The 27,714-nt window shown below is 58.0% G+C and overlaps 1 protein-coding gene across 1 annotated transcript; it reads right to left on the bottom strand.

Moving 5' to 3' along the window:
• Window positions 1-18,054: 18,054 nt before the first annotated feature.
• Window positions 18,055-24,158, bottom strand: UPK1A (uroplakin 1A). The gene is made up of 8 exons (XM_030543426.1): window positions 24,097-24,158; window positions 23,154-23,251; window positions 22,424-22,624; window positions 21,986-22,060; window positions 21,644-21,751; window positions 19,010-19,189; window positions 18,554-18,637; window positions 18,055-18,352 (listed from the first exon to the last, which is right to left on the bottom strand). The coding sequence occupies exons 1-8, from the start codon at window positions 24,098-24,100 to the stop codon at window positions 18,308-18,310; spliced, it is 795 nt and encodes a 264-aa protein (XP_030399286.1). The 5' UTR covers window positions 24,101-24,158; the 3' UTR covers window positions 18,055-18,307.
• Between the last annotated feature and the right edge of the window lie 3,556 nt (window positions 24,159-27,714).

Below are 27,714 nucleotides of genomic sequence, written 5' to 3'. Positions count from 1 at the left end.
TGAGCTCTGGCCTCAGGCCTTGACAATGGGGTTATGGAGTCTGAGGCCCAAGGATCAGCACCGGGCAGGTGGGCAGCTGCATTTGCAGACAGTAGGGCTGGGTGAGAAAAGTGACCCAAAGGGGACTGGCCTAAGCTAGCCTGGGCCCGGGGGGGGGGGGAGTCACTCAGGGGCATCCCAGAAGTGGGAGTCAGGCAAAGCCAAATCAGAGGTGATGGCCACTGGGGCAGACCACCAAGACCTGAGCTGTAATTACTATGGGCAAACAGGGCCTAAGTGGGCACGGGGCCCAAAGGGTAAAGAATTAGTGGCCAAGCAGAAGGGTTAACTGGGGAGGGAGCCCAGGCAGAGAGGGGGCACCAGCTGCCCAGGCGGGTGCAGATGGCTGTGCACTGGGGGTGGGTCAGATGCAATTTACAGGGTGGGCACAGGGCAGTCCCAGGGAGCAATCACTACATTCCCCCCTCTCTCCTTTGAAGTGGAAGGGAGGAGAGTTTTGGGGTACCAGGCCACGGGTGCTGAGGGGATGCTGGCCTGGCCCCAGGTGGTGGACTCAGCCCAGTTAGTGCCCAGTGATCTCTCACTCTGGGGGCGGGGGGGGGTGTGGGGTTAGCCCCTGGTTATGGTGCCTGTAGCGAGGGTCTGAGAAGGTGGGGCCAAACAGGGGCCCAAAGAGATTGAGGTGCAGGCGGGGCTGATGGGGAATGAGCTGATGGCCTGGCTGGGTGATGCCCAGAGCGCCCTGGTCCGTCCTGGAGCTAGAGCCAGAGACCGCCACCCCGCCTTGGTGCCAGAGGAAGGGATCCACCAGTCTTAACAAGGCTGGGCTCAAGGCTTTGGGGAAACCAAGACACAGCCAGTGAGGGCCCTGACCCCAGGCTAGTGAGGAGGGACTCCCACCCTCTACCCCAGAAGCCAAATTTCAGCCAGAGCTGCAGAAGGAGCCCTGCTTGGAGGAGCTGAGGGCCCTGGCTGGCTGCAGTGCGGCAGGACCCCTGAGGGAGCCCAGCAGGGTCAGATTCCTGGGGGACATGGGATTCCTGGAGCAGGTTTCCTGGGGAAAACTGAACTGTGGGGGATCAGGAGGCAGGCTGGGGTCTCCCAGAAGTGCCACCACTGGCTATTTTACAGGACCTCTGACAGGATATCCAGAATCCGGCACACCAGGCAGAGGCTGCTGCAGAACAACACTCAGGCAGCACTGCAGGTCCTATGAACCCTGCCAAAGGGTGGGGAAGGCCCAGGATAAGGTAAAGCAGCCTGGAGACCCCTGCCCCTCACAGAGGGACCTGTTCAGAAGGTGGCTGTGGACATAGTGCGGCCCCTCAACTTGCCGACTTGGGCCAGGAAGAAATACATTCTGGTGGCAGTAGATTGCACCACCCATCGGCGGGTGGCTTTGTCCTCCAGTGAGGCAGACACGTGACAGTTGCACTGCTGACCATGTTCAGCAGAGTGGAGTTCCCCCAGGAGGTCCTTGCAGACTATGGGTCCAATTTCATGCCAGCCCTGCTCTGGGGCTGTGAGGGAAATGTGGGGTCTGGCACATCCCTCCCCCCGCCAGTCCAATGGGCTGGTGGAGAGGTTTAATGGGACCCTGAAGCTGATGCTGAGGACTTTTATGGCCCAGCATCTGCAGGACTGGGACAGGTATCTACCCCACCTGCTGTTTGCACACCAGGAAGTTCCGGAGGAATCCACAGTGTTCCTTTTGCGTTGCTGTACCGGGGGAGAGGAAGGGGACACCTGGACTTGGTGAGGGATGAATGGGAGGGGAAGGTCTCGCCCGATGGAGAATCAGTGGTGGAGTATGTACTGTCCTTTCAGGAAAAGCTCACTGAGGTCTTGGGCTGGGCCAGGGAGAAGCTAGCCCGGGCCCAAGGGAGGCAGACCACCTGGTCTGACCACACAGCGTGTGTTCGCTCCTATGGCACCAGGGGATGGTTCTCAGCCCAATGCAGCAGAACAAGCTACAAGCTGCCTGAGATGGGCCCTTTAAGGTCATCACAGAACTGAATGAGGTGAACTACAGGGTGGCGCTGTCCAAACGGGCCCATAGCCACCGAGTGCGTCATGTCCCCATGCTGAAGCCGTACGTGAACCGGGAGAGGTTGGTGCTGGATGTATGTGGGCAATGGGAGAAGGGGTAGACACCCTGGTGGGTCTCAGGGCTGTGCCAGGAGCCAGCCGCCCAATGGAATCAAATTCCCTCTGTGCCCAGCTAACCCCTGCCCAGCAGGCAGAGATCAGAGAGGTGCTGCCTTCCTACCAGCCACTGTTCTCCAGCTGGCCTGGGCTCACTAATCTGGCTGTCCACCAGGTGGACACAGGAGCCAACCCTCCCATCAGGTGTTCCCCATTCAGAGTCACTGGGAACACAGCCCAGGCCCTGGAGAGAGAGGTCAGGGACACACTGGCCCTAGGGGTGATCCAGTGTCTACTAGACCCTGGGCCTCTCCCATGGTGCTGGTCTCCAAAGAAGGGTCAGTCAGATCCAGTGTCTGACCCTGCCCCATGCCTGGGACAGAGGAGATTCCAGACAAGCTGGGAGCCCTGTTTCCTTATCAACATGGACCTCACCATTGGCGACTGGCTGGTGCCCTTGGCTCCAGCCACCTGGCTGAAATCTGCCTTCACCACCCCAGTTGGGATCATGTTCCTGGCTCTCCCTTTTGGCCTTCTGGGGGCACCTGCCAGTGCCAGGCGGGCTGGTCACTGAAGGGAAGGGAGGACTTGGCCTGGGCAGACACTGACCCTAGCTGTACCTTAGCCAGCCTGGGAGGAACTGTCCTGGCTGATGGGCAGAGATGCGTAATGTGGGATGGCCAAGGTGTCAGACCTGGTGTGACGAACTAGGAAAGTTCTTAATGTTTTCTCTGAATACTGTGTTGGTGCCTCAGTGTCCCCATGGCAGTTCTTAAGTATCTGGCAGAGCAAAGGGCCAGTGCACCTAAATGCCTGACCCTCTGTCTCCTAGCAACTGATGACCTGGGCCCCTCCTCTGCAAAGGTGCCAACTGAAGGTGTTGGAGACAAAGAGATCAGGTGACATCCTGGCCCGGGAAAGGGGCTGAGCAGAGAGGAGGGGCTGGGAGGGGTTGTTAGTCTGGAGCTGGCTGGGGTCGAGGAGGGAAGGGCAGACATAGGGGGTCTGGCTCACTGCCCCCCAAGAATGGACCCGGCTGAGGGGTCCGGTTCGCTGTATCTACAAGTTCTGTTTTAGACCCTGTTCCTGTCATCGAATAAACCTCTGTTCTTCTTCGAGATGTGTTGCTCATATCCATTCCAGTTAGGTGTGCGCGCCGCGCGTGCACGTTCGTCGGAAACTTTTTACCCTAGCAACTCCAGTGGGCCGGCAGGTCGCCCCTTAGAGTGGCGCCGCCATGGCGCTTGATATATACCCCTGCCAGCCCCCCCGCTCCTCAGTTCCTTCTTACCGCCGTGTCGGTCGTTGGAACTGTGGAGCACGGCTTTGCTGTCTTCCACATCCCTAGCTCTCCTTCGTTGTACAGTTTTAGTAGAAAATAGTTGTTAAGTATAGTTAAGTAAGTAGTATATTGTAAATAGTTGTAAATATTTGTTAGCCGGTTTGGGCCGTAGCCCTTCCCGGCACCCGGCACCGGGCCCATGCCTGGTTCGCCGGGCTTCAAACAATGCACGGCCTGTAAGAAGCCGATGCTGACCAGCGATCACCACGATGCGTGCCTAAAGAGCCTGGGGGAATCGACATTTCGGACAAGTGCCGCATTTGTAAGGCTTTTAAGCCTAGAACAAAGAAGGAGAGAGACCAGAGATTGAGGACTCTCCTTATGGAAGCGGCACTCAACCCAGCAGCTTCACAGACCGTCGCCTCTACACCGGCTCATCGCGCAATACCGGCTGGCCAGACAGTCGCTAGACACGCTTGTCACAATCCCCCAGGGGGTATTGGATTCCCTCCGCTGGTGGCTAGACCAGTCCGTCGAGTGTGCGGGGCTCCCGTTTCACCCACCCCAACCTTCGGTGTCCCTAACAACGGATGCCTCAGATCTCGGCTGGGGGGCCCACCTGGGAACCCTGAGGACACAGGGCCTGTGGTCCCCGCAGGAGGTGGATTTACACATCAACATGCGGGAGTTGAGAGCGGTCCGCCTTGCTTGTCAAACCTTCTGTCATCAGCTTCGAGGTCGTTGTGTCGCGGTGTTCACCGACAACACGACGACCATGTACTATATCAACAAGCAGGGCGGCACCAGATCCTCTCCCCTATGTCACGAGGCGATGCAACTCTGGGACTTTTGTATAGCCCACTCCATTCACCTCACGGCTTCCTTCCTCCCCGGAGTACGGAACACGCTGGCGGATCGCCTGAGCAGATCCTTCCTCTCGCACGAGTGGTCCGTTCGCCCAGACGTCGCCCTCTTGATCTTCCAGAGGTGGGGTTGTCCCCGCGTGGACCTCTTCGCATCCAGGGGGAACAGGAAATGCCAGGCGTTCTGCTCCTTTCAGGGCCGGGAACCCGGGTCTATAGCGGACGCCTTCCTTATCCCGTGGACGACCCACCTGTTCTACGCGTTCCCTCCATTTCCGCTGGTCCACAAGGTCCTTCTGAAGGTGCGCAGGGACAGGGCCCAAGTGATTATGGTAGCTCCAGCACGGCCCAGGCAACATTGGTACCCCATGTTGCTGGACCTGGCCATAGCCAACCCAGTCCCCCTGCCCCTTCACCCGGACCTGATCACCCAGGACCACAGCAGTCTCTGTCACCCGGACTTCCAGTCGGTGCACCTCGCAGCGTGGCTCCTGCGTGGCTGACCAGATCCGAGTTACGCTGCTCTACCCCGGTACATGAGGTACTCTTGGGCAGCAGGAAGCCTTCCACCAGAGCGACATACTCGGCCAAGTGAAGCATTTCTCCTGTTGGTGCACGGAGAGGGGTTTCCTCCCTATGGAAGTTTCGGTCGCCAATATTTTGGACTACATTTGGTCCCTCAAGCAACAGGGCCTGGCAATATCATCCCTTCGGGTTCACCTGGCAGCTATCTCCACCTTTCATCCGGGTGGGGATGGCTGCTCGGTTTTCTCTCACCCGACGGTGACTAGATTCCTGAAGGGACTAGAACGTCTCTACCCCAGGTTCGACCCCCTGCCCTTACCTGGGATCTCAACCTGGTTCTGGCTCGGCTCATGGGGCCCCCCTTTGAGCCGTTAGCTACTTGCTCCCTGCTCTATCTTTCTTCGAAGACTGCCTTCCTAGTAGCCATCACCTCAGCTAGACGGGTGTCGGAACTTCGGGCTCTCACGGTAGATCCCCCATATACGGTCTTCCATAAAGATAAGGTGCAGCTGAGACCACACCCTGCCTTTCTCCCCAAAGTGGTCTCAGCCTTTCATGTCAACCAGGAGATCTTCCTCCCCGTTTTTTTCCCGAAGCCTCATTCTTCACGCAGGGAGCAACAACTTCACTCACTTGATGTCCGTTGGGCTCTCGCGTTTTATGTGGACAGAACCAAACTGTTCCGCAAATCCCCCCAGCTTTTCGTGGCAGTAGTGGACCGCATGAAGGGGTTTCCCATTTCCTCGCAGAGGTTATCCTCATGGGTAACGTCCTGTATCAGGACCTGCTATGACTTGGCCCACGTCCCTATGGGCCATGTGACTGCGCACTCTACCAGGGTGCAGGCGTCATCGCTGGCTTTCCTCGCCCGTGTGCCCATCCAGGAGATCTGTCGGGCAGCGACCTGGTCATCGGTCCACACCTTTGCTTCCCACTACGCCCTGGTCCAGCAGTCCAGAGAGGACGCGGCCTTCGGCTCTGCAGTGCTCCATGCCGCAACTTCTCACTCCGACCCCACCGCCTAGGTAAGGCTTGGGATTCACCTAACTGGAATGGATATGAGCAATCACTCGAAGAAGAAAAGACGGTTACTCACCTTTGTAACTGTTGTTCTTCGAGATGTGTTGCTCACATCCATTCCACACCCGCCCTCCTTCCCCACTGTCGGAGTAGCCGGCAAGAAGGAACTGAGGAGCGGGGGGGCCGGCAGGGGTATATATCGAGCACCATGGCGGCGCCACTTTAGGGGGCGACCTGCCGACCCACTGGAGTTGCTAGGGTAAAAAGTTTCCGACGAACGTGCACGCACGGCGCGCACACCTAACTGGAATGGATGTGAGCAACACATCTCGAAGAACAACAGTTACAAAGGTGAGTAACCGTCTTTTTTACTGGCTGGCTGAGTCATGTCTGACTGTGAAGTGGGGGTGCAGGACCCTGTGGCTTCCCCAGGACCCCGCTGGGGCAGGCTCGCTGTGGGAAGCGCACAGAGGGGCAGAGGATGCTGAATGCTCCAAGGAGAGACCCAGGAGGTGAAGACGTGTGAGCTTCTTGCCCTGAACAAGTCTGCTCCAAGGGAGAGGAGGCTCCCCAAAGTCCTGGCTGGCTTGGTGGGGAGCAGTTCCAGAGCATTGCCTGGGGACTCAGTGACAACTGGTGGCAGCGGCGGGACGTACTGCACCCCGCGAATGGCGCTGCTTGCAGTAAGTCCCCCTGAAGACTGCAGCAAGCAGTCTCAGGGGCGGAGGAGCTTGCCGCTCGACCCTGGGAGAGAGAAGGATTTTTGCAGTAGCAGGGTTCCCTTGGGGATTGCAGGAGCAGTCCCAGGGGCAGAGGAGTCTGCAGCTCGATCCTGGCAAAGAGATGGTGACCACGAGAAGGGCTGGCACACCAGGGGTTCTTCCTGGAAACCATGGGGGAGCCAAGAGCACACAGGCCTGTGAATCCAGAGCCACCTGGGAACGGTGAAGTGATGGCCTATCACCATCTCCTTAAGAAGGACGTTATGATCCTGTGCACAAAGAGAGGGTTACGCATGGGGAAGTTCACCAAGGCACAGTTAATCGTGCAGTTGGAGGAGAAGGACCACTCTGAGGAGCAGATTCCTGGCCCAGATGGGATCTAAGAGCAGCTGAGAGCAGCTGGAGCATCAGCCAGGCATCCCCGGGAGTCTGGTCCCCAATCAGATGAGGGTCTTCACGACTGGGTTCCCCATCAGGAGATTGGAGACGGATGGGATGGGAGCAGAGCCCGAGAGAGCGAGAGGACCGTGAGAGAGAGCAAGAGCCCGAGGAAAAGCTCCAGGAGAAGCAGCAGCAGCGTGGACTGGTGATGGTGGAGCAGAGAGACATAGGGGGCTGCCCAGGGGTCAGTGGGGAAACATGCCTGCGGGGGCGAGACCCTGGGACAGAGAGAACTGTGGTGGTGCAGCCCCAGATGCTGAGGGACTGTGGGACCGGGGTGAAGTCCCCTGGGGTGAAGCCCCTCGCCCTGCCTATGGCCCAGATCCCTGTGCAGACCCAGGAGGGGTCGAGCTGGCTGGTAGTTGGGGTTCTCCAGGATATCGGCTCGGAGGCCCTGTTGGGGGGTGACTGTCTCCCCATGGGACAGGATCCAGGCCCCGCTCCTGTAACGGCCAAGGGTTTGAATTCAAATCCAGGGAACCAATTGGCTGGGATGGAAATGGTCAGTGAAAATGCAAATGACCTGGCTGGCAGGGGGGAGGGGCTGCTGGGCTCAGGATACCTGCCTACCTGTAACCAGCCCCCTGGGGCTGAGTGGGAGGGAGAGATGCTCCCCGCCCCCCTGCACACCGGAGAAGGGGCTCACGCTGGCTCTGATGCTGTGACCAGAGCAGAGAGCTCGCTGCCTGCCCCCACTGGGACAGCAAGGGCAGCGCTGAGCACGGGGGGAGCTGAGAGCCCAGCTGAGTGCGGGGACACCCAGGCAGGGCAGGTCAGCTGCCAAACAGCTTTGCCTGGTCCAGACGTGCTGCTGGGAAGTGATTACACAGCAGGGAGGGAGCTACCAGGGACAGGGCTCAGGGGGGCTGTGACCCCAGGCCCAGCCAGCCAGAGGGAGCAGGTCCCACTCCCTGCCCCAGCTGCTGAATCCCAGACCGAGCTGCAGAGGGATCCCTCCTTGGAGAAGCTGAGGGAACTTGCTGGCCACAGCGCTGCAAACCCCCTTGGGGAAGGCTGTAGGGACAGAGTCCTGCAGGAGGAGGGATTCCTGTACCGGGAATGGGCTCCCCAAGGGGAAGTAGAACTGGGGGGGAATCGGGAGACAGCTGGTGGTACCCCAGGAATCCACAGGGTTCTTCCCTTTCGAGCTGCTGGATGGGAGGGGAGTGAGGGGACCCCTGAACCTGAAGGGGGAGGATTGGATGGAGAAGGGGGAAGACCCCCTGGGGGATCTCTTCCCTGAGGTGGGAGACAATCTCCCCGTCAGGTGTTCCCCATTCAGAGTCACTGGGAAAGCAGCCCAGAACCTGGAGAGAGAGGTCAGGGACATGCTGGCTTTAGATGGGATCCAGCCGTTTTACAGCCCATGGGCCTCACCCGTGGGGCTGATCCCCAAGGGAGACAGGATGTTCTGGTTTTGGGGGGCTATTGGAAGCTTAAAGCCATCACAGTGTCCAATGCCGACCCCATGCCTAGGCCTGGGGAGATTCTAAACAAGCAAAGGGTGATGGAGAACTTGGCCCTGGCAGACACTGATAACATGTGCATCTTTAGCCAGACCTGGGAGGAACAGGTGTCCCAGGTGAAGAGGGGGCTGGGCTGCCTCAAGGAGGTGGGACTGACGGTAAAAGCTGGAAAGTGCAAGGGGGGACAGCAGAGGCATTGTGTCTGGGCCACAAGGTGGGGAGCGGCTGCCCAAGCCCAGAGCTGGCCAAGGCCAAGCCGAGGGCTCTTAACCAAGGGAGTCCGAATCACAGACCAGAGGGCTGGGAAAAGACCCAATCCCAGCTTGAACCCCAGGGGTACTGGGGTGGCAAAGGGTGTGGGCTGCATAAACCTTCCCACATGCAGCCTGCAAGAGCCATCAAGCACACCCAACCTAAGGGAGGGCGTGAGACTGGACTGTCCTGGTGTAACTCACACCAAGGGATGGGAGAGATGCTGGGGCATCCATGGGAAAGTTGGTGGGTTCGAACTTCCCCAGGTCACTGGCTGGAGTGACCTCGCTCAGTTCGGTCTCGAAGGGTGGAGAGATGTGACGAACTAGGAAAGTTCTTAATGTTTTCTCTGAATACTGTGTTGGTGCCTCAGTGTCCCCATGGCAGTTCTTAAGTATCTGGCAGAGCAAAGGGCCAGTGCACCTAAATGCCTGACACTCTGTCTCCTAGCAACTGATGGCCTGGGCCCCTCCTCTGCAAAGGTGCCAGCTGAAGGTGTTGGAGACAAAGGGATCAGGTGACCTCCTGGCCCGGGAAAGGGGCTGAGCAGAGAGGAGGGGCTGGAGGGATTGTTAGTCTGGAGCTGGCTGGGGTCGAGGAGGGAAGTGCAGACGTAGGGTCTGGCTCACTGCCCCCCAGAATGGACCCGGCTGAGGGGTCTGGTTCGCTGTATCTACAAGTTCTGTTTTAGACCCTGTTCCTGTCATCGAATAAACGTCTGTTTTCCTGGCTGGCTGAGTCATGTCTGACTGCAAAGTGGGGGTGCAGGACCCTGTGGCTTCCCCAGGACCCCACTGGGGTGGGCTCGCTGTGGGAAGCGCACGGAGGGGCAGAGGATGCTGAATGCTCCAAGGAGAGACCCAGGAGGTGAAGCTGTGTGAGCTTCTTGCCCTGAACAAGTCTGCTCCAAGGGAGAGGAGGCTCCCCAAAGTCCTGACTGGCTTGGTGGGGAGCAGCTCCAGAGCATCGCCCGGTGACTCCGTGACACCTGGATCACAAGATGGGCAGCGGCTACAGCTGGCCAGAGCCAGCCAAGGTGGAAGTGCTCAGAGACTGGCCTCTAATGGGCTGGCGGGGTGCTCCCAGAGGTGTGTGCCCATGGAAGCACCCATGGCTGAAGGGGAATCAGGACAGGGCACTCTGGCCTGAGCAGTGCCAGGGGCTCAAGCCAGGCCCTGTTTTGACACCCCCTGGTGTTCACAGCCGCCTCGGGGCTGGGTGTGGTGCAGACACCAGAATGTGAACCTGAGCAAGAACTGGCTTCCCCAGGAGCAGAGCCGTGCTGCCGTGGGCTGTCAGAGCTGCAGCAGATCGGGGATGGTGCTGCCAGCCACTCTCCTCTGCCGCAGCTGCAGCAGCTGAACGGAGCTGATGCCAGGTTCCTGAGCTGCCTGGCCACCCTCCCGCGATACAAAACTGAGTCACCTTAATGGGCATGGGACAGTTATAGCAGCTGCCTTGTCACCCGAGAGGGGGGGCAGTTGATCATCGCCCTGCTGCTGGCTGAAGTGACCTCTACTCAGGTTGGGCTCAAAGAGGCTGCTGTGACAGCAGGGGCATTTGCTCTAATATTTGGTATGAAGCCCATGCCTGCCCCAGTTTCCCCACCTGCTGCATTGCCAGCTAGGAGGTGGGACAAGGTGGGAGCCTTGCTGCACAGTCTCAGTGTGATGCATGCCTGGCTGGGTGGGGCTGGGCCCCTTGTCCGTGCAGAGGCCGAGACTCCTGTGGTCCATAAAGAATGTCCCCTGACAGTGAGTGTCTGGCCTGGCCATAGTATCATAGAATATCAGGGTTGGAAGGGACCTCAGGAGGTATCTAATCCAATCCCCTGCTCAAAGCAGGACCAATTCCCAACTAAATCATCCTAATCGGGGCTTTGTCAAGCCTGATCTTAAAAACCTCTAAGGAAGGAAAGTCCACCACCTCCCTAGGTAACCCATTCCAGTGCTTCACCACTCTCCTCGTGAAATGGTGTTTCCTAATATCCAACCTAAACCTCCCCCACTGCAACTTGAGACCATTGCTCCTTGTTCTGTCATTTGTTACCACTGAAAACAGTCTAGATCCATCCTCTTTGGAACCCCCTTTCAGGTAGTTGAAAGCAGCTACCAAATCCCCCCTCAGTCTTCTCTTCTGCACACTAAACAATCCCAGTTCCCTCAGCCTCTCCTCATAAGTCATGTGCTCCAGCCCCCTGATCATTTTTGTTGCTCTCTGCTGGACTCTTTCCAATTTTTCCGCATCCTTCTTGTAGCGTGGGGCCCAAAACTGGACACAGTACTCCAGCTGAGGCCTCACCAATGCCGAATAGAGAGGAATGATCACATCCCTCGATCTGCTGGCAATGTCCCTACTTATACAGCCCAAAATGCCGTTAGCCTTCTTGGCAACAAGGGCACACTGTTGACTCATATCCAGCTTCTCGTCCACTGTAACCCCTTGGTCCTTTTCTGCAGAACTGCTTCCTAGCCATTTGGTCCCTAGTCTGTAACAGTGAATGGGATTCTTCCATCCTAAGTGCAGAACTCTGCACATGTCCTTGTTGAACCTCATCAGGTTTCTTTTGGCCCAATCCTCTACTTTGTCTAGGTCCCTCTGTATCGTATCCCTACCTTCCAACATATCTACCACTCCTCCCAGTTTAGTGTCATCTGCAAACTTGCTGAGGGTGCAGTCCATGTCATCCTCCAGATCATTAATGAAGATATTGAACAAAACCGGCCCCAGGAACGACCCTTGGGGCACTCTGCTTGATACCAGCTGCCAACTAGACATAGAGCCATTGATCGTTGAGCCCGAAGATCTAGCCTGTTTTCTATCCACCTTATAGTCCAATCATCCAGCCCATACTTTTTTGTTCCCCTCTGGCCTCACTCTCAATAAAAGACCCAGCACCTGGGTGGGGTTCAGGGGACCCTCCCTGCCCTGGGACCAATGGAGCTGCCCCATTCAGCCAAGCTGGTTGAGCCAGCTTCATTCCCTGCCCCACTGGGGCCCTGCCAGGGACCCTGCAATGGAGATGGGGGCAGTACTGGGTGCGGCAGGGCTGGCCTCACAGCAGCTCTCACCACATTGCCCTCTAGCAGTGAGAGCTGTTCCTGCCCCCGGAGGGGATTGTGTGGCTGCTGCCTCAGCCCCTCCAGGGGCACTGGGCTCATACCCAGCGTTTGCTGCATCCCCGCTGTGACAGGCTGGATCACAGAAACCCCCCTGGGGCTGCCAACTGATGTGCCAAGACTACTTCTGCCCCTGCTTCCCTGCCAGCCTGGGACTCCAGAGTCCTGCCTGGTTGTGCCAGACACGCCTGCTGGCCAGAAACCCAGACCCAGGTCTGAACCACATCCCACAAACTGCAGGCTTAACTGAAAGCAGCTCACAGAAGTGATCCTGTCTCTAACACTCAGATGCCCAACTCCCAGCAGGGTCCAAACCCCGAATAAATCTGTTTCACCCTGTCTAAAGCTTATGCAGGGTAAACTCATAAATTGTTCGCCCTCTATGACACTGACAGAGAGAGATGCATGGCTGTTTGTCCCCCTCCCCCAGATGTTAATACATACTCTGGGTTAATTAATAAGTAAAAAGTGATTTTATTAAATACAGAAAGTAGGATTGAAGTGATTCCAAGTAGTAACACGCAGAACAAAGTGAATTACCCAGCAAAATCAAATAAAACACCAAATCTAAGCCTAATACAGTGAGAAAACTGAATACAGATAAACCTCACCCTCAGAGGTGTTCCTGTAAGCTTCCTTTTGCAGATTATTCTCCTTCTAGTCTGGGTCCAGCAATCGCTTACACCCCCTGTAGTTACTGTCCTTGGTTCTAGTCTCTTTCAGGCATCCTTTGGGGTGGAGAGGCTATCTCTAGAGCCAGCTGGAGACCAAATAGAGGGGTCTCCCAGGGGTTTAAATAGACTTTCTCTTGTAGGTGGACACACCCCTCCCTCTCCTTGTAGCTGTGTAGAATCCCAGCTACAAGATGGAGTTTGGGAGTCACATGGGCAAGTCACATGTCCATGCATGACTCAGAACGTACAGGTAGCAGCCATGGTTCACATGCTACCTTGAACGTCCTCATGTAGACTTCTTATGTGGATTGGAACCTTCCAAGATCCATTGTTCGTTAAGTGTTTCTTGACTGGGCACTTAATTTGCGCATTCCTGTCTCAAGAAGCTGACCAAATGCTTTACTAAGGCTACTTAGAAATCAAGCAAGTGTCCAGCCAATATTCATAACCTCAGACACAAAAATGCTACATGCATCCAAATAGGAGGAATAGATTCAGTAGATCATAACCTTTGCAGAGAGATGTTACATGGCAGATGTAGCATAAACATATTCCAGTTATGCCATATTTACATTCAGAAGCATATTTCCGTAAAGCCTCGTAGGGTGCAACGTCACACTCGCCCTCACCCAGCAATGGGCGCAGGCTCTCGACAGCCTCTGGCAGCGTTGCTGAGACTGATCCCAAGCAGCTGTTTGTGCCAGGGTCACCCTGAGGCCTGGAAACATTAATTTTACAGGGAGTTTAGCTAGTGACTTTCCTGGAGCCCTTGTACACACGGCCCCCTTGGCCATGGCTGCGCTAGCCCCTTCCTGTGTGACCCCCATGCTGCAACTTGGGAAACCCAGGCACGGGGGCAGTCAGGGCCACAGGGCTCCATTGGGGCCACCACATCCCACAGAGCCTCAGCATTCACAGGCTGCAAAAGCTCCTGGCTTTAGCGGTTGGGCCCGAGGTTGCCACGAGCCTGTGTCCACGCTGGGAGAGGGCGAGGATGCAGCATATGCCGGGTATGAGCGCAGCACCCTTGGCGGGGCCGAGGCTGCAGGGCCACACAATCCCCTCAGTGGGCTGGGGGGGGAAGGAACAGCTCTCACCACTAGAGGGGAGCGTGATAAGAGCTGCTGTGAGACCCAGCTCCCCTCCACCCGTCCCAGTACTGCCCCCCTCTCCATTGCAGGGGCCCTGGCTGCAGCCAGCTCTGGCAGGGCAGGGAGTGAGGCTGGTTGGACCAGCTTGTCTGGATGGGCGGCTCCATGGGTCCCAGGGCAGGGAGGGGCCCCCTGCACCACACCCAGGTGCTGGGTCTTTTATTGAGAGCGAGGCCAGAGGGGAACCTGGCCAGGTCAGACACCCACTGTCAGGGGACATTCTTTACAAACCCCAGGAGTCCTGGCTTCCTACCTTCCCCACCCCCTGCTCTAACCACCAGACTTCACTCCCCTCCCTGAGCTAGGGACAGAACCCAGGAGTCCTGGCTCCCAGCCCCTCCTTGCTCTAAATTCACCAGACCCCAGTCCCCTCCCTGAGCCAGGGACAGAACCCAGGAGTCCTGGTTCCCAGCACCGTCCCCGCCCCGCTCTAACCACTGGACCCCACTCCCCTCCCAAGTCTGGGCTGGAGTCAGGCGGATGAGAGCTGTGACTCCTGTTTGACAAGTAGGGTACCAGGCAGAGCCTTGCCTTGCCTGGGGCTCAGCGCTTTGGGGATGGATGTCACGCCACTCCCGCTGCTGAGGCATGGGGCCTGCACACACATACCTGGTGCACAGTGTGGGGGGCTGACCCATACCCCCCAGCCACCATTGCTTTCCTCGAGGGAAATGACCATTCCCCTCTATTCGACATTGGTGAGGCCTCATCTGGAATACTGTGTCCAGTTTTGGGCCCCACACTGCAAGAAGGATGTGGAAAAATTGGAAAGAGTCCAGAGGAGGGCAACAAAAATGATTAGGGGGCTGGAGCACATGACTTATGAAGAGAGGCTGAGGGAACTGGGATTGTTCAGTCTGCAGAAGAGAAGAATGAGGGGAGATTTGACAGCTACTTTCAACTACCTGAAAGGGGGTTCCAAAGAGGATGGATCTAGACTGTTCTCAGCTATAGCAGATGACAGAACAAGGAGTAATGGTCTCAAGTTGCAGTGGGGGAGGTTTAGGTTGGATATTAGGAAAAACTTTTTCCCTAGGAGGGTGGTGAAGCACTGGAATGGGTTACCCAGGGAGGTGGTGGAATCTCCTTCCTTAGAGGTTTTTAAAGCCCCGCTTGACAAAGCCCTGGCTGGGATGGTTTAGTTGGTGTTGGTTGAGCAGGGGGTTGGACTAGATACCTCCTGAAGTCCCTTCCAACCCTGGTATTCTATGTGTGACGGTGCCACCCATAAGGCTTTATGGAAATATGCTTATAAATGTGTATATATGTAACATAACTAGAATGTGTTTTATGCTACATATACCAGATAACATCTCTGTAAAGGTCATAATCTACTACATCTATTAATCCTATTTGTAAGCATGTATCATCTTTGTATTTGAAGTTATGAATATTGGCTGCATACTTGTTTGATGCTAAGTAGGCTGAAGTGATGCAGTTGGTCAGCTTTCTGAGAAAAAACTATCCTCAGTGACACACTGAAGCCAACAATGAACTTGGAGACACCAGTCCACATCTGGACTTTCCCAGGAATGTGGCTTGGCTGGTAAAGAACTCAGTCCTGCATGGACATGGGACTTGCCCAGGTGACTCCAAAACTCCATTTTGTAGCTGGACTTTGTATAAGAGGGAGGAGGGGGTCTCCACCCACAAGAGACAGTCTATTTAAACTCATGGGAGACCCCTCCATTTAGTCTTCAGCTGGCTAAAGAGAGAGGCTCCCCACCCCCAAAGATACCTGAAAGAAACTGGAACAAAGGAGAGTGACTGCAGGGGGTGTGACTGTTTGCTGGACCCAGACTAGAAGGAGATTAGTCTGTAAAAGGAGCATTCTGGAACTGGGGAGGATCTTATCTGTATTCAGTTTCTTACTGTATTAGACATAGATTTGCATGTTTTGTTTTATTTTACTTAATAATTCACTTTCTTCTGTCTATCACTACTTGGAACCACGTCAATCCTACTTTCTGTATTTAATAAAAATCACTTTTTACTTATTAATTAACCCAGAGTATGTGTTAATACCTGGGGGCGGGGGCAAACAGCTGTGCATCTCTCTCTATCAGCGTCATAGAGAGCAAACAATTTATGAGTTTACCCCGTATAAGCTTTATATAGAGTAAAACAGATTTATTTGGGTTTAGGCCTCATTGGGAGTTGGGCATCTGAGTGTTGAAGACTGGAACACTTCTGTGAGCTGCTTTCAGTCAAGCCTGCAGCAGTCAGGGGACATGGTTCAGACGCTGGTCTGGGTTTGCAGCAGGCCAGCGGGTCTGGCTCAAACCAGGCAGGGCACTGAAGTCCTAAGCTGATGGGGCACAAAAGCAGGGGCAAAAGTAGCCTTGGCACTTCAGGTGGCAGCTCCCCAGGGGAGGGGTTCTGTGATCCAACCCCTCACACTATGATTCTAGGAAAACCAGGGCTCAGAGGCGGATACTGAGCACTTCCCTCATACTGCCCCAGCCAGCATCCCAAACTGCACAAAGGTCCCCCTGACAGAGCGGGCTGAGAGTCTGTCCCTGGCTCCCAGAAGGGAGTAGGGCTAGTGAGTTAGAGCAGGGGTGGGGCAGGCTGGAGCCAGGACTCCTAGGGTCTAGCTCTGACTTTTCCACAGTCTCACAACAGAATATTTCCCATTACAGGATTGGGGGCAGGAGGTCAGCTGCTGGCACCTCAAACTGCACCCAGAAGTAGTAGAGGACAGTGGAGACAGAGAGAAAGGGCTCTGGAACCCTCAGACGCAGCCACCTCTGGGGCAGGACACCTAGGGAACAGCCACACACACCACCACATGCTGACAGCTCTCCCACTGGGGCAGGGCAACTGGCAACCAGGTGCGCAGTAGTTCTGTGGCTTATGCCAGTTCCTTCTCTCTGGCTACGTCTACACTACAGCATAAAATAGAAATAACTAAAACCGGTTTTTTAAAACCGATATAAAATCGATTTTATGCATCCACACTAGGGCACATTAATTCGGTGATGTGGGTCCGTGGTCCGAGGCTAGCGTCGATTTCCGGAGCAGTGCACTGTGGGTAGCTACTGTAAAATGATGAGACCAATAACTTCAATTTCCATCCACACTAAACCTAAATCGATATAGTAATATTGATTTTAGCGTTACTCTCATTGGGGAGGAGTACAGAAATCGATTTTAAGAGCCCTTAAAATCGATTTAATGTGTGTTGTAGTGTGGACGGGTACAGCGTTAAATCGATTTAACTGCGTAGTGTGGACCAGGCCTCTGTGGCACCACACACCCTCACCCTGCACTGCTCTCTGGGGTCATTGCTGAGCATCAGGGGAGGTGCCCTCCAAACTGTAGCCTGGGGCTGCAGCCTTATGGTGATCCCCAGCTCTAGCTGGCTCTGCCTCTGACCCTCTCCCCCAATCTTTGGGGCAGGAATTAGGTAATATCTATTTAAACATGGTCCCAGGGGAGGTCCTGAGCCCCCTATGCCCTCTTACAGGGTGCACACAGGGAGAGGGGGAGTGTATTCCAGCCCCCTGGCAACTGATCCCCTGCAGCCTGACAGGGAACAGACCAGGGCCTCAGCTCACACCTGGGGGTCACAGCATCATGGGGTGTTCAAAGAACTTGACTGAGAAGTAGGAGGCTGTAGCTATCACCCATAACTGGCAGCCACCTCTGTTAGAGGTGCCTCACCCTGCTTGACCCCCCTTCCCTGCAGCTAGAGGAAACCCTGGGCCCCTGCACTTCTTTTAGCTAAATTGCCCTGACATCTTTTAGTCCAATAGCAGCCAAACCCCATGGGGCCCGGGGGTCACTATAGGCAGGGGAACAGTTCAGATGCTGCCCACTGGGCCCTGGCAGAGGGTCTCAGCTGCTCCCATCCCACCTTCCCAAGAGGGGTCAAGGCCCTCCTGGCTCACACCCAGCAGCACATGGGGCAAATAGGCAGCAGCAGTGGGGCAGAAAAGGGAGCCAAGCTTCCAGGCCAGCCTCCTGCTGCAAAGGGACACACCTGGCCAAGGCAGGCAGGGGGCTGCAGCCTTGACATCTTGCTGCCCACAACACTGCCCAGCCTGCCACTGGGTGTGTGTGCGCGTGCACAAATACCCTAGCCTTAAGGGTGGGGGGCAGGCACAGGGGATGAGGCCTCCTTTGCTGCTGGGGTAGTCTGCAGGTATTGCTGAAAAATTCACAGCCCAGCTGAGGGCAGCTAAGTAGGAAGGGGGTGTAAAGCACACCCCCCCCGGCCCACAGAGCAAGCAACTGTTCCCATCCAAAGGGACAGGGGCCCTGTGCTGCTGGTGGAGGAGACTTCCCCTCCCCATTAACCAAACACCAGCACCCAGCTATTAGAGGCCAGGGGACATTTACAACCCTACCCCCCATCACACAGACCAAGAGGTGTTTTTCAGGGTGTTTAATAGAGGTTTTAAAAGGTCAGAGGTCACAGGGGGTGTTTCACAGTGATCAGCCCCCCCAGGTGCTGTCCCCCCACAGCCAGCACACTGGCAGGAGCAGGGCTGAGGCAGTTGCAGGTGGTCACCATGCTGGTCTGCCCAGCTCTGAGACATAGGCTGGGGGTGGGACTGGCTGGCTTCCTCCCCTCACTGATGCTGCAGGTGGGTCAAAGGAGCCCTGCCCCACAGCAGTGCAGGGTGTGTGGGGCAGGGGGTGTCACAGTGTGGTGTAGTGGTACATGGCTAAGAGCATCACTGGGCACTGCAGGGAAAAAGAAAGAAAGACCCTGAGATCATACCCATCGGCACACCTAGCCCAGTGGCCCAGCTGCCCTTGCCCCTGTGCCCATTTGGCCTGGTGTCCTGCCTGCTGAAGAGGCTTTAGAACTACACCCCCACACTCACCCCCTCAGGGAAGGATCCCTCAGTCCCACTTCCCACCCACGTTGGAGCCCAGACCCACCGTGAACATGAGGATGGCGAATCCAAACCAGGAGATGCCCCAGGTGTAGCTGTTGACGGCATTCTCAATGTGCTCAAAGCAGCCCTAGGGAGACAGATGCTGTGACCCCTGCACAGACAGGGGTCAGGGGAGGGGCTGGGAGCCAGGACTAAGGCAGAGCTAAGTAGCTGGGTGCCAAGGAACAGGAGGGGCTGCGGGTCGAGAGTGAGGGGCACTGGCAGAGCTGGGGGAGCCCAGGGCTGGGCTAGCAGGGCACTGTGGGTCAGGGCTGAGGAGCACTGGCAGAGCTGGGGGTGGAGCCCAGGGCTGTGGGTCAGGGCTGAGGAGCACTGGCAGAGCTGGGGGGGTGGGGGTGGAGCCCAGGGCTGTGGGTCAGGGCTGAGGAGCACTGGCAGAGCTGGGGGGGGTGGGGGTGGAGCCCAGGGCTGTGGGTCAGGGCTGAGGAGCACTCCTTACCTTGGTGTTGATATAATCCACGTGCCCCACACGGCAGCCCTCTGGGCTGAGGATAACAAAGTTGGCGTCGCGTTTGCAGCAGAGGAAGGGCCATGGCGCCAGCCCCTCAGGGTAGAAGGAGCGGAAGGTGGACGTATGGTTCACCCAGTCCAGGGGGCCCGTCGCGCCGCAGCACTGTTGCTGGGGGCGGGTAGGGAGAAGAGACGACATGGCTGTTAGCGCTGCCCCCTTCCCACGGCCCCCTCCTGCCCAGTGTGCCTGGTCCCCTCCCAGACCCTTCTCTGGGAGGCTCCCATCCACCCCACCAGACAGCCCTGACCCTCAGAGCCCACCATGAATACAGGGGGGCAAAGCTGAGTACAGCCCCCCCCAGCCCAGGATCAGGCCCTCTCCCCCATCTGCTGCAAAGGGACAAGAAAGGGTTAATCTAGCCCTCCTAGCCAAGGTTTACATCCCTAGGGTGGGCAACACACACACACACCCCCACCCACCCCACTGGGTTGCCAACTTTCTCCTCCCACAAAACCGAACATCCCAACCCATTCCTCTCCCCACCCTCACCTCACTTTCACTGGGCTGGCTCAGGGATGAAGGGTTTGGGGTGCAGCCAACAGGTCTGGAGCATAGGAGGGAGCTCTAGGGTAAGGCAGGGGTGCAGGAGGGGGTGAGGGCTCTTGGCTGGGGGTGCAGGTTCTGGGGTGGGGCCAGAAATGAGGGGGATCAGGGCTGGGGCAGGGGCACAGGAAGGCATCGGGGTGCAGGCTCCAGGCAATGCTTACGTCAGGCAGCTCCTGGAAGCAGCAGCACATCCCCTCCCCGGCTCCCACGTGGAGGCATGGCCAAGTGGCGCTATGCTCTTCCCCATCCACAGGCACTGCCCCCGCAGCTCCCATTGGCCGTGGTTCCTGGCCAATGGGAGTTGCAGAGCCAGGGTAGTGTGCAGAGCCCCAGGCTGCCCCTATGCGTAGGAGCTGGATGGGGACATGCCACTGCTTTGGGAGCCATGCAGAGCCAGGGAGCCTGCTTAGCCCCACTGCACCACCAACTGGACTTTTAATGGCTCAGTCAGTGGTGCCAACCGGAGCTGCCAGGATCCCTTTTCAACTGGGCCTTCCGATGGTTTCAACTGGATGCCTGGCAATCTGTAGCATCCCCTGGCTGGACCATGCCTGCTCCCCTGATGGCGGGGGGGAGGGGAGAAGAGAGGACCCAGAGCAAATGAGCCCAGCCTGGCAGCAGCCCTGGGCATCTGGCAAGGGGTCAAGTCCTTTCAGTAGGTGCCCACTGCAGGGGAGGGGTCACCATGGAAATGGGCTCGCAGCAGCCAAAGGGAGGCTGCAGGCAGAGCCGGCTTTAGGACGATTCAGCTGATTCCCCAGAATTAGGCCCCGTGCCTAAGAGGGCCCTGTGCCTTAAGCTCCTTTTACATTTTGTTTTCTTTTTTTTTATTATTAAAACTTAGCCCGGCTGTGGTCTGCTCCAGGGTCTTCCATGGCCCAGCCCTACCCCGCGGCCCTGCTCTCCTGGCTGGAGCTCTGGGCCCTTTAAATAGCCCCCAAAGCCCCCCGCTATCCCAGGCCTTTGAGGGCTATTCAAAGGGCCAGGGCTCCAGCTGCCTCTGCCACCCCATCCTTTAAATAGCCACCGGAGCCCCCCCACCCCCAAGTATTCTCCAGGGATCCCACGGCTATTTAAAATGTCTGGGGGGGGGTAGAAGTAGGGGAGCCCCAGGCCCTTTAAATAACCCCCAGAGCCCTGGGATAGCAGGAGCCTTGGGGGCTATTTAAAGGGCAGGGGCTTCAGCTGCCTCTGCTGCACCCCCTGCCCCACCCACACCAGCCCTGCCCCCCCTGCCTGCAGCCAGCTCTGCACCCCGTGCCCACAGCCAGCCCCTGCCAAACCCCCTGCCCTGTCTCCAGCCAACCCCTGCCACACACCTCTGTGGCCCTGCTCAAAGCCAGCCAGCCCCACACACAGCCCTGCCTGCACCAGGACTGCACACCCTGCCCACCCCGCCCACACCCAGCTCCGCACCCCCTACCCTGTCTCCAGCCAATCCCTGCTGCACCCCCCTGCCTGAAGCCAGCCAGTTCTGTACTCCTGTCTCCAGCCCTCTCAACCCCTGCTGCACGCCTCTGCAGCCCTGCCTGAAGCCAGCCCACCCCACACCCCTGTCTCCAGCCAGCCCTGCACCCATTGCCCTGCCTGCAGCTAGACCTTACCTCCAGTCAGCCCCTGCCCTGCCTCCAACCAGCCTCATGTCCACTGCTGCCCTGCAGTTCCCAGGTCAATAACCCTGCACCTGCTTCAATGAGGGGGGCAGGGAGCAGCTGGGACCCACACATGTGCACACCACAGGGAGTGGCAGGGACCCACACATGTGAAATGGGGGTCATTAATAAGCAATCAACAGCATATATGATGCAATGTACATAATATATAATTGTATTATTTATATAGTTATGGAAAGTAAATGCTACATGGAAGAAATAAAAGGCTTTGTTTTAATCATCCCTGCCAGGGCCGCGCCGAAAATGTTCGAATTGGGCCCCGCACTTCCTAAAGCCGGCCCTGGCTGCAGGGGGCTGGCTGCCTGCCTGCCAGGCGTGGGGTCCCAAGGTGGGGAAGACTCACCTCCATCATGATCCGGTCCCACATGCGGGTCAGCTCCCGGCCTTGGGCTGTGGGGGCCGCATAGAATGTCAGCATCTGCTTGGTGACCATCCTGTGATTGGAGACCACCTGGGGGGGGGCAAGAGGGACCCATGGGGGCAGGGCCAGGCAGAAACCCTCATGGGCCCTACCCCAGCCTAAGCATCCTGACTTCCACCCATGCCCCTCCACTCCCAGCACCTCTGCCCTCCCAGAGCCAGGATAGAAGTCAGACATCCTGATCCCCAGTCCCCGTAGCTCTACCCACTAGCCCCCCTGCTCCCCCTCCAGGAGGGAACCCTGGCATCCAGATGCCACACTCACAAAGTCACGGTGGGTGTAGGAGGTGATGCAGGAGGCACATTCGAAGATGTAGACGATCAGCATCAATACCAGGTACTTGGTGTGGAGGGGAGAAGAGATCTTGTGAGACCCTGCTGTGGGGGCCCACATGGGGCATGAACCCCTGAGCTTCCCCCCACTCATGGGGCAAGGTGCCTCATTGATTCCCATTCCCCCCCCATCCCCAGGATCCTCCTCTCCCCAACACCCCCCAGTCAGGGATACCATGAGGCTGCCCCCACCACACACACCACCCCAGGCACAGGGGGCAGTCTCAATTTTGGGTCTCTCCCTTGTATAGGCTCCTATTACACCCCCAACCCCCATCCCGATTTTTCACATTTGCTGTCCGGTCACCCTAGCCCCACAGCACCCTTCTGTACAGCAAGCCCCCCACCACACACACACAACCCCAGGCACCAGCATGAGCTGCAGGCGGCTGCCCCGGGCCAGGGCCACGATGCCGAAGACGCCGAGGCAGAAGAAGGCGAAGCCGCAGAAGATGGCGATCCAGGCACCCGCGTAGACATCATCCTTGCCTGACACTCCCAGGATGGGGTAAACCTTGTACTGGTCAGCCGTGACCCAAACCGTCTCCGCGTAGAGCGCGATACCACACATCTGGGGGCAGGGTTCAGGTTGAGCCCTGGGACCCCAAGCCCCATCCCTATGCTACACATCTGAGGTGTGCAGGGGGGGGTGAGCCCCAGCCCCCCAAACCCCAGCCCCCCACCACTGCATCCATATGCTGCACATCTAGGGGGCTGGGTTTGGGGGTGAGCCCCGGGACCCTGAACCTCATCCCTACACTGCAGATCTGGGAGCAGGGTGGAGGGTGAGCCCAGGACCCCAAACCCCACCCCCATGCAGCCACCTCCCAGCACTCAAACCACATATCTATGGGGCAGGGGTTTATGGGAGGGGTGTGAGCTCCCTGGGACCCCAAGTCTGGCCCAGCCCTAGCCCCCTGAATCCCCCATGGCATACAGCACCAGCTAAGCCAGCTGTGTGGGGTGTCTCCTAGAAATTCAAGTACCCAGGTCCCCCCAAATAGCCTTGCCCTCTTCCCACAGCAGCCAACACCCCAACCTCCAGATCCCCCCAGACATACCCACTCCTCTCAGCCTAGCAGCCCCCTAAACCTCCTCACCAGGATGATGATGTTCCCTAGAATCAGCACTCCCACAATGAAGGGGTTTCCTTTTTCCACCATGTTCTGCCTTTGGGGGGACTCTCCCAGCTCAGATCCTGCAACAGACAAGGGGGTTTAGAGACCAGAGGCTCCCCTGCAGGACTGGGGGCGGGGCACTTGGATTGGCATGCTAATATATGCTGATAAATTTAGGCAAATACAAGGCCCCCACCTCAAAGTGAGCCTGGAGTTCTGTTCCCCCTCAGCCCCCAACAGGCCCAGAAGCCCCGCCCCAGAACCAAGGCTGTCCTGCATAGAGTCCAGCACCAGCCACACCCAGCATGGCCAGATACAGTGGATGGCAGGGTCAGAGGCATCAAGGCCTGTCTGGGATAGTACCCCCCACCCCAGCACGGCCTGGGAGTCATAGCCCCTTAAGTGGCCAGAGAGATCTGGATCTTCCCCCAGTCTCACTGTCCTGGGCTTACAGCCCCACCCCAGGGACTCACCCAGCCAGATTCCTCTGGCCCCAGGGGAGCCCAGCAGGTTTTTCCAGCTACCCTACATTTCTGCCCCCCCACCCCCAGCATTTTACAGATTCCCTTCCCTGGCACACCCAGCCCCCCAAAGCCAGAGCCCCTCCCCACTCCCCTCTCAGAGCCAAGGAGGGAACCCAGGAGTCCTGCCTCACAGCTCAGGGGCTTTCAGAGCGTAGAAGTGAGAGGTCTGCACCCTCCCAGCCCCACATGCCTGTTAACACCTGTTACATGCCCCACTATCACCCACACCCAATGCTATCAACTCATCAGCACCACCTGTTCCCCACACACCTGTCAGGCCCAGCCCCCCACCTCACCCATTACCCTAGCTCATCCCCCCACTAGCCCCCCCCATTACTCTGCTCCCCACCCTGCTCATCCCCCACCTACATTTTCCCCCATCACCTAGCCCCCCACCTCACCCATTGCTCTGCCCCCAGCAGCCAAGCCAACCCACACCACAGCTCTAACCCCACTCACTGGCTCCTCACTCCTCCTGCAATAAGAGGCCCTAGCCCCAGCCGCCCCTTTATACCCACCTAGCTGGGTGGAGCCAGCACGGGAAGCCCCACGCTGGGCTGAGCAGCAGCCAGGGGGCAGAGGTCCAAAGTCCCGCCCACTCCAGCCAGGCTCCGCCCCCAGCCCTGCAGCCCCTAAAGGGTCCCTTCTGCAGTGGGTGGGCTGGAGAGGGAGCCAGGCTGGTGGGGTGGCACCCTGCACACCACAATGGTTCTCATGCCTCAGTCTGTTGTTAGCATCTCCAGTAGCACTGGGAACACCCCATTGCCCTTCCCCAACCCCTCTGAGCCAGCCATTGCCCCACTGTGGGGCCAGATCAGGGCTAGCTGCCCCTAGAGGGGAAGGGCCCTGGCTCCACCCTTTTCCCTGGCACAGAACATGCCACTGCTCAGGTACGGGCCTGTTTGCAGCAAGCTGAGGAGGGGAGGTCTTGGATCCCCACCCCAAAACCCAGAGTGCTGTGTGAATGGGGATGTGTTGAGGTCTTGTAAACCCATCACACATCAGAGTAGAGGGTGGTGACCGTGGAAGGCTAGTGGCAGGATAAGTATCAAGATTCATGACTGCTGAATTCAGGATTCTTGGGTTATATCCCATGCTCTGGGAGGGGAGTGGGGTCTAGTGCAGGGGTGGGCAAGCTATGGCCTGGGGGCTGCATCCAGCCCTCCAGATGTTTTAATTTGGCCCTGGAGCTTCCGCCAGGGAGCAGGGTCAGGGGCTTGCCCTGCTCCACGGGTCTCACGGAAGCAGCAGGATGTCCCCCCCACTGGCTCCTATGTATAGGGGCAGCCACAGGGCTCCACATGCTACCCCCACTCCAAGTGCTGCCCCCACAGCTCCCACTGGCCGGGAACCATGGCCAATGGGAGCTGCAGGGGCGGCATCTGCAGACAGGACAGCGCACAGAGCCACCTGGCCACACCTCCGCGTAGGAGCCAGAGGGACATGCTGCTGCTTCTGGGAGCTGCTTGAGGTAAGCACCCCCCCAGAGCCTGCACCCTTGTCCCCCTTCTGTGCCCCAATCCCCTGCCCCACCCTGATTGTCCTCCTGCCCTCCAAACACCTCAGTCCCAGCCGAGAGCACCCTCCTGCACCCCCAATCCCTTATCCTCATCCCCACCCCAGAGCCCTCACCCCCTCCTGCACCCCAACCCCCAATTTCATGAGCATTCATGGCCTGCTGTACAATTTCCATTCCCAGATGTGGCCCTTGGCCAAAAAGTTTGCCCATCCCTGGTCTAGTGGGTTGGAGCTGGGAGCCAAGACTCCTCGGTTCTATCCTGGCTCTGGCAGGGGAGTGGGATCTAGTGGGTTAGAGCATGGCAGCCTGGGAGCTGGGATTTAGGAATCACATGTTTTGTGCCCGCTCCCTGAGAGCACTGCATTGTAACCATTTGCGGAAGGGGCCCAAAGCTCCTATCAGAGCACATGCCATTGGAAAGGTGGCGCTGAGTCCGTCCTGGGCAGCACCCTCTGCGAGGACAGCAGTAGGCCATGGCTGCCCTAACCAGCAGGGGCAGGGCCTTGTCAGGGACTGGGGCTGTGGTGCTCCTGGACAGAAGACCTGCTGGCCTTAGGCTGAGCCCCGCACTCCAGGCTCCCAGCTGAAAGTGGCTTCCCCTAGGCTCCAACACAACCTAATGGCTTGAGCAGCACAGCGCCCCCTAGTGCTGTACCGGGCCAACAAGAGGTGAGCGAGCCAGCTGAGCCCCCCGGTGCACCCTGCCGAGCTAGGCACCCTGCCCCCCTCCCTGCAGCATGGCACCCCTTGAGCCCCCGCCCCTCCCTGCACCACAGCGCCTCCTGCTGAGCCCCCGCCCTGCTCCCTGCACCACAGCGCCTCCTGCTGAGCCCCCGCCCCTCCCTGCACCACAGCGCCTCCTGCTGAGCCCTGCCCCCCTCCTTGCAGCATGGCACCCCCTGCTGAGCCCCCGCCCCTACCTGCACCACAGCGCCTCCTGCTGAGCCCCCGCCCCTCCCTGCAGCACGGCGCCCCCTGCTGAGCCCCCACCCCTCCCTGCACCACAGCGCCTCCTGCTGAACCCCCGGCCTCACTCCCTGCAGCACGGCGCCCCTTGCTGAGCCCTGCCCCCCTCCTTGCAGCATGGCACCCCCTGAGCCCCCGCCCCTCCCTGCACCACAGCGCCTCCTGCTGAGCCCCCGCCCCTCCCTGCAGCACGGCGCCCCCTGCTGAGCCCCCGCCCCTCCCTGCACCACAGCGCCTCCTGCTGAACCCCCGGCCTCACTCCCTGCAGCACGGCGCCCCTTGCTGAGCCCTGCCCCCCTCCTTGCAGCATGGCACCCCCTGAGCCCCCGCCCCTCCTTGCACCACAGCGCCTCCTGCTGAGCCCCCGCCCCTCCCTGCAGCACAGCGCCTCCTGCTGAGCCCGCGCCCCTCCCTGCAGCACAGCGCCTCCTGCTGAGCCCGCGCCCCTCCCTGCAGCACGATGCTCCCTAGTGAGCCCCACCCTGCCCTACAACACAGCAGCCCCTAGTTTTAACGCCCCACGTGGCAGCCTCTCTCCTTGCCCAGCCTCCTCCTGCTTCAAGCAGCACAGAAAGTCCAGGCACATGGGGGGTTTCAGGAAGTGACAATATTTTATTAGTAGGGGTGGTGGCCGGGGGGGACAACGCCCCCCCACCCCCTGCTAGCAGCGGGCGACGTTCTCCATCTTGCCATTCCCAACTGTGTGAGCCCCGAAGAGTGTGTGAGGCAGAGCGCGCAGCCTGGGAAATAGAAAACACCTGGTGCTCTGCAGTCAGGGCACTGGAGGACAAAGACCTGGGGGGTAGGCGTGTTTAGGGGGCAATCAACCCCCCCGTCCTGTCATCCCTCCCTTCTCTAAACAGACATGAAGAATAGGGACACGTCAACAACTGGGGGGGCCTATATTGGGGGGTGGAATTATCAAGGGGATCCCTTCTTCTGGGGTGTCACTGGTGGTTAGAGGGCTGCGTCCCCATAGTTCTTGATTTGGCCCCCCCACGAGCATCACTGGTTTCCCCCCTCCCAACGATGAAGATGGTAAATACCCACGCTCCAGGGGGTAAGATGGTATATCCCAAAGGCACCCTTCTGGGTGGGGAGAAAACATTGCTCCTGCAATGGTAGCTCCCGACTGTACCAATCTGTGCCCCTGTACCGGTGGCACTATGGTACATCCCAAAAACGGCAGGTGGTACATCCTGTCAGACTCCGCCCAGCTGAACCTCTCGCCCCGCCTCCCCGCAGTAAAGCCCCGCCCCAGAGCGAAGAATTCCGATTGCCGGACCAACGCCAAACAGAGGGAACAAAGGCGAAACCCAGCGTGCACGATACTTTACAGAGGAAATAAATTACCCTCATTTTTTATTTTGTTAACCCCCACCCCCTTCCCCCCCACAGGAAGGTGGTATGTCCCAAATACACTCCCCCCCCCCAACAGCCAGGGACAAGATGGTGTATCCCCCTCCCCCTGCAGCAGGCATGATATATCCCAACTCTGTCCCCCTTCATTTCAGGGGGCAGATAGTATAGCCCT

Source organism: Gopherus evgoodei, unplaced genomic scaffold, assembly GCF_007399415.2.
Source record: "Gopherus evgoodei ecotype Sinaloan lineage unplaced genomic scaffold, rGopEvg1_v1.p scaffold_31_arrow_ctg1, whole genome shotgun sequence".
Classification (NCBI taxonomy): Eukaryota; Metazoa; Chordata; order Testudines; family Testudinidae; genus Gopherus; species Gopherus evgoodei.
This window is presented reverse-complemented; position numbering and strand designations above follow the sequence as displayed.

What these genes read in the sequence shown, in the direction of transcription:
- UPK1A (XM_030543426.1), bottom strand. An exon ending in TAGGGAACATCATCATCCTG is followed by an intron (nt 22,625 to 23,153) that starts GTGAGGAGGTTT and finishes CCCTGCCCCCAG; the next exon opens with ATGTGTGGTATCGCGCTCTA. An exon ending in GCCGCCTGCAGCTCATGCTG is followed by an intron (nt 22,061 to 22,423) that starts GTGCCTGGGGTT and finishes CTCCACACCAAG; the next exon opens with TACCTGGTATTGATGCTGAT.